Source organism: Amia ocellicauda, chromosome 5 (assembly GCF_036373705.1).
Source record: "Amia ocellicauda isolate fAmiCal2 chromosome 5, fAmiCal2.hap1, whole genome shotgun sequence".
Classification (NCBI taxonomy): domain Eukaryota; kingdom Metazoa; phylum Chordata; class Actinopteri; order Amiiformes; family Amiidae; genus Amia; species Amia ocellicauda.
In genome coordinates this window covers 10879082-10885329 of record NC_089854.1, presented here as the reverse complement: position 1 = coordinate 10885329, position 6248 = coordinate 10879082, and the positions used below count along the sequence as shown (strand labels likewise).

General features: G+C 43.7%; 1 protein-coding gene across 9 annotated transcripts in view; it reads left to right on the top strand.

The window, feature by feature from the left end:
* The first annotated feature begins 572 nt into the window (after positions 1-572).
* ppfia4 (PTPRF interacting protein alpha 4) overlaps positions 573-6248 on the top strand; it is a 125784-nt gene continuing 120108 nt past the window's right edge. For all 9 annotated transcript variants that reach the window (XM_066703683.1, XM_066703675.1, XM_066703676.1 and 6 more), the window contains exon 1: positions 573-1737. In XM_066703683.1, the coding sequence (XP_066559780.1) occupies positions 1489-1737 (249 nt within the window). In that variant the 5' untranslated portion in view covers positions 573-1488. The remainder of the gene's footprint in view (positions 1738-6248) is intronic.

The following is a 6248-nucleotide window of genomic DNA, read 5'->3' as shown; positions in this document are numbered from 1 at the left end:
AGTATTCAACAGACCACAATGTATGTGTATGAGTATGTGTATGTGTTTTGTTAATTTGTATTTCAATGTTTTTATGGTTGATTATTAGAGTATATCAGACAGTGAGAACCTTTACAGTATGCATGTGCTCTGCATATCCATACTTAGTTATATAGCTTCTTAACCTCTTAAAAAAATACTGCTATCTAGGGTTCCCCCAGTTTATTCCCAATCCCACCACTGATTATAATATACATGAAAACACATTAATAAAGGAGTTTACGGTATGATGGGTGAAGCCTATTCCTTAGCATTGTATTTACATTTGCCACCATGATATTATGCAATGCAAATGAGTTGTCTTAATGAGCTCAGAGGCAATGCATTATGTATTAAACGATTAACGCGCAGAGCCAGATCCCCTTGACACTCCCGGTTTAGTTCCTTAATAGAATAATTAATAGGACGATTGTGCTTTCAATCGCGATGGGGGGAGTTGAGCTGCAGCCCCGCCAGGGAGCGCTGCAAAAGGCCTGCGCTCTCCAGCTTCATTACAGGACCCCAGTGCTCTACGCTGGGCTGCGTGCGTGCGTGTGTGGTGCTGATGAGGGGAGTTTTTACTGTACAGTTTGACGGTCGTTGGCAGAAACCTGCTGAGATATTTCGTAAAACGCTTGGTGGATATAAAACTGGCTTACAGGCAAAGGAAGGAATTGCCGGCGCCGTTCGCGTAAAGGCGCAGGAAGCCCCTGCAGTCCACGCACGGATGGTGCGTACCCGGGTTTGCTGATGGCCCGGCTGCGCCGTTTGCGTAAGCGGCAGTGACAGCAGCCGCGGCAGCAATGAGCTCCGGGCTGGGGAGAGAGGAGGGGGGCAGTAGTTTGTTGGCTTGAGAAGGGGGATGGCGGAGGAACCGGCGGAGGATGCGGCAGAGAAAAAATGTCTTTCTCCGTTTCGGTAACAGAAAGATGAACGGCAACCGGTGGCTGTCGGTGGAAGAAGGCTACGGCATCGCCTGAGACGCGCTGGATGGCTGTGCTTTATACCGGCTCGCACAGGGAACTATTGCATCGCTGCTCATGGGCTGGACTGTCTTCTTCGCTCGTCTGAATCAATCCAATATCCAGCGGATGGGATAAGTGAACAGCTGGCCGAGGGGAGTAAGAGAGAAGGAGCATAAAAAAGCCGCCTGGAGTGCGAGTATTTTAAATCCAAACTCGTTTTATTAATTTGCATTTGTAAGACCAGCATTGCACTCATGTGGAATTGGGTAAATTGCAGCAAACCGAGTATTTATTATTATTAATATTATTATTAGCTGTGCCCAGTGTGGCTAAACTAAAAGTCAAGGAGCATGTTTTTCTTCATATATTGTGGACGAGACTATACTCCAATGTGAGTTTAGCATCAAATCCCCTCCTTTATGACCTTGTGTGGGCTTTTGGGCATCTTTGCAATTTGGTAACGGCGATCTAGTGGAAGTCAAACCGAAAAGGCAAGGAGGGCAAGATGATGTGCGAGGTGATGCCGACCATAAACGAAGGGGACTCCATGAGTTCCCAACGGGGGTCCCAGAACGGCTCGGACCCCGACAGCAATTTCGAGCAGCTGATGGTCAACATGTTGGACGAGAGGGACAAACTGCTGGAATCGCTCCGGGAGACTCAGGAGACCCTGATTCAGACCCAGACCAAACTGCAGGACGTGGTCCATGAGAGGGACCTCCTCCAGAGACAGATCAATTCCGCCCTACCACAGGTAAGACCTCCAGCTCCAGCCTATAGTGCCAACCTGTGCAAACCTCACACCACTGTCTGCTCTCCAGAGGCAGCCCATTGCATTGGTTTGCAATGTAATGATGTAATGACACACGAATGCATTCTTGCACTGTTGGCACCGTTGGCCAACTTACCGCTGGTCAAGTTTAATGCAAGTGTTATATGTGGCCAAATGCGAATGCAACTGTGTTTTGCGGAAATGAGCGTCTTTTAGGTGCAGAGACAAAGAACCGAGCAGAAGCAGTCCAGCTGTAGCAGGAGTCAAAGGATACCTGTAGCTTTCGGTGACTAATGCAACGCGCAGCCCAAAATAAAGGTGGCGCTCATGTGTGCTGCTGTGCTTTGGAGACACATTTGCATGTATTTGTGTATGGCTGCCTTGGGTGCTGATAAAGCCGAGGTGTACAGCTCCTTTGTGGGAAGTTGGGCGTGGAATTCGTGAGTGGCTTGCACATTTTGATTGAATTATGCTCTATTGCCTGGGCAGGCTAGGGAAGAGAGCAAATCTGAGGAACTTCTGAATTAAAGGGAGGCTACCCTGAGTGGGAGGTCTTCCAATTCAGACTGTCTGGTTACAGCACTATAGTAGTGAGTGATGGATAGATAGTTTTTTCTATATTAGTTTATTTCTTGATTTATTGAATCATTGTCCTAAGCCACTGTTGTTCTAAAACTTGAATGAAAGCCTAGGCCAAGCAGAAAGCAATAAAACCATCTCCTGACACAAGCACATTTACAAAGGGCTAAAGGGAAAACTCTCATGCTTCCCTCCCCTCAAAATCAACACACATTTCCACCAGCAGACCAATGAGATCCTGCCATCTCTCTGAACTGCAGATCGCTCGCCAGCCGTGCACCCCTGCAGACACACACACACACACACACACACACACGTCATCTCGGCTCTTTCAACACTCAGCCCTTCCTCTCTGAGAAATCACCATCCAAAAGCTGGATGAGAACTGATTTGCATCCCTGATGTCACCAAGCAGGAACGGCAAACCGCATGCTAATGATCTGTGTCCAGCCGATCTCAGCCTGCCCTGCGAGTTTACCAGCTGCTTAAAAAAGGCACGTCTAGTCTAAGTGGCCATAGATGTAATTAATACAATAAAAATGTTCTCTTTGTTGAGCAGGTTACTGTGGGGGCTGTTTAATAATAAGTAACAGATTAATTTAAATACATGTCTAATGAGTTGAGACAGATGTTTGCAAGGGACATGACTAAATGTATATGTAATGTATGTGCGTGTGCATGTTTGTATGTATGCATCCAAAGGGAATTCCACAGAAAAAGCTGTTTTTTCCTCAGACCTTTCTATTGAAACGTTTCATTTGATTTTTCACATCTTTCATTTGAACCCATGATTACCAATGTGATTATTTTGTTTAATTCATATTGTTCATTGGATTACTTCTAAGTTTCACAGGTGTAATATTTTCAGGTGTCCATGTCTTGAGGTGGAGGCTAATGTTCTCTTTTTACCACAGCTGTACTTTTAAATATATCGCTGGTTGGCCTATGAAAATTCTGTGGCTGACAGGGTCTACCATAGGATTCTGTCAAGTTAAATCTCCCACAGAAGTAACCTGAGCTGTTTGGGTCAAGGTCAAAGATGTTCCTGGAATGAGTCCGGGTTGTGCTGAGTAGGCAGTCTGGGATGGGAACCAATCACAGGCGGTGCCACATTCTCTTCAGTGGTTTGTGGATCAGCCTTAGGAGGTACCCAGCAGAAAGAGAGACAGCGAATGAGCTGTACACGTCTCTTCTGCACTCATGCTTTCCATAGATTAGCAAGCTCCTGTGATTAAGTCAATCAGGGGGGAATAGAATCTTGTTGTGTGATGCAAACAGAAGGCACCAACTGATTGCCTGAAGCGTCTTACACGATTAGTTCATGACATATCCATACATTTTCAGCAATAGCTTCATCTAGTGTGGAGTTGTAGATAAATATATATTTTCATCATCATCATCAGCCTATATCGATCCACAGCTGGATGAAGGCCTCCTCAAGATGTTTCCAATGCTTCGATCTATAGCGTTTCTTTTCCATGTCAAGCCTGCAAAGTTTATTATTTCATTGTCCCATCTTTTATGTGGTCGTCTTCTAGGCATTTTTTCATCTCCTGGGATCCATTCGGTAGCTTCCTTTGTCCATTGTTGAACTGTTCTCGCAATGTGTCCGGCCCATTGCCATTTTAACATTTGCACTCTTTTGACGATGTCACACATTTTTTGTTTGTTCTCAGATTCATTCTCTTCTTGTTATTCCAATAATGCATCTTTCCATGCTTCTTTGTATATTCCACAATTTCTGTAACATTTTTGCATTTAGTGACCAGGTTTCACAGCCGTAAGTGAGCACTGTTAGTATGCATTGATCAAATACTTTTTTCTTCAGGCAAATAGACTTCCAAATGCTGTTGAACATGACTTTGGTTTTACTCAAGTTCATTTTAAGTCCAGTTTTCTTGTTTGCATCTGAGAGGTCTTGAATTTGAAGCTGCAGGTCTTCAGGAGTTTTTGAAATTTGACATCGGTAAATCTTAAGTTATTAAAATAAGAGCCTTTTAACTTGATTCCTTTTTCTTCACAGTCCAAAGACTTTAACATTTCTTCAAGAGTTGCCGTGAAGATTTATGGAGAGATTGTGTCTCTTTGATGTACTCCTTTGCAGATCTTGATTTTATCAGTGTCTTGGTGCAGTCGGATTGTTGATGTTGCATTATTGTATATATTTATTAAGAGTTGTAGGTTTCCTCTATATTTTTATTTCTTAGAGCCCTGATCAAAGCGTTTGTATATACTGAATCCAATGCTTTCTCATAGTCAACTAAGCCCAGGCACAGGGGAAGCTCATATTCTCTGCAGTTTTCCAGTACTTCTTGGACAACTTGTATATGATCTATGGTGTTATAACCACTTCTGAATCCTGCTTGTTCTCATAGTTGGGGGTGAAATCCAGTGTGTACTGAAGACAATTAGTTAAAATCTTTGTAAATACTTTGTATAAGATGGGATATACACTCACCTAAAGGATTATTAGGAACGCCTGTTCAATTTCTCATGAATGCAATTATCTAACCAACCAATCACATGGCAGTTGCTTCAATGCATTTAGGGGTGTGGTCCTGGTCAAGACAATCTCCTGAACTCCAAACTGAATGTCTGAATGGGAAAGAAAGGTGATTTAAGCAATTTTGAGCGTGGCATGGTTGTTGGTGCCAGACGGGCCGGTCTGAGTATTTCACAATCTGCTCAGTTACTGGGATTTTCACGCACAACCATTTCTAGGGTTTACAAAGAATGGTGTGAAAAGGGAAAAACATCCAGTATGCGGCAGTCCTGTGGGCAAAAATGCCTTGTTGATGCTAGAGGTCAGAGGAGAATGGGCCGACTGATTCAAGCTGATAGAAGAGCAACTTTGACTGAAATAACCACTCGTTACAACCGAGGTATGCAGCAAAGCATTTGTGAAGCCACAACACGTACAACCTTGAGGCGGATGGGCTACAACAGCAGAAGACCCCACCGGGTACCACTCATCTCCACTACAAATAGGAAAAAGAGGCTACAATTTGCACAAGCTCACCAAAATTGGACAGTTGAAGACTGGAAAAATGTTGCCTGGTCTGATGAGTCTCGATTTCTGTTGAGACATTCAGATGGTACAGTCAGAATTTGGCATAAACAGAATGAGAACATGGATCCATCATGCCTTGTTACCACTGTGCAGGCTGGTGGTGGTGGTGTAATGGTGTGGGGGATGTTTTCTTGGCACACTTTAGGCCCCTTAGTGCCAATTGGGCATCGTTTAAATGCCACGGCCTACCTGAGCATTGTTTCTGACCATGTCCATCCCTTTATGACCACCATGTACCCATCCTCTGATGGCTACTTCCAGCAGGGTAATGCACCATGTCACAAAGGTCGAATCATTTCAAATTGGTTTCTTGAACATGACAATGAGTTCACTGTACTAAACTGGCCCCCACAGTCACCAGATCTCAACCCAATAGAGCATCTTTGGGATGTGGTGGAACGGGAGCTTCGTGCCCTGGATGTGCATCCCACAAATCTCCATCAACTGCAAGATGCTATCCTATCAATATGGGCCAACATTTCTAAAGAATGCTTTCAGCACCTTGTTGAATCAATGCCACGTAGAATTAAGGCAGTTCTGAAGGCGAAAGGGGGTCAAACACAGTATTAGTATGGTGTTCCTAATAATCCTTTAGGTGAGTGTAGATTAATTCACCAATCTTCAGGACCATATCAGTGTATTTTCAAAAGGATTTTATTCATATTCTTGCCATTAAAAAAAAACATGGAAAAAGGTCAGTTGCCTAATTGCTGTATGCCTTTCATCACATTTTTAATAGGGTCCACTTATCCATATATTTCTAGTTCATCCTACCAATAATATCTACTGACCATTTCAACAAGGGTACCTTCAGAGAGAGTGTATTAAAAGCCTTGCAGGTAGT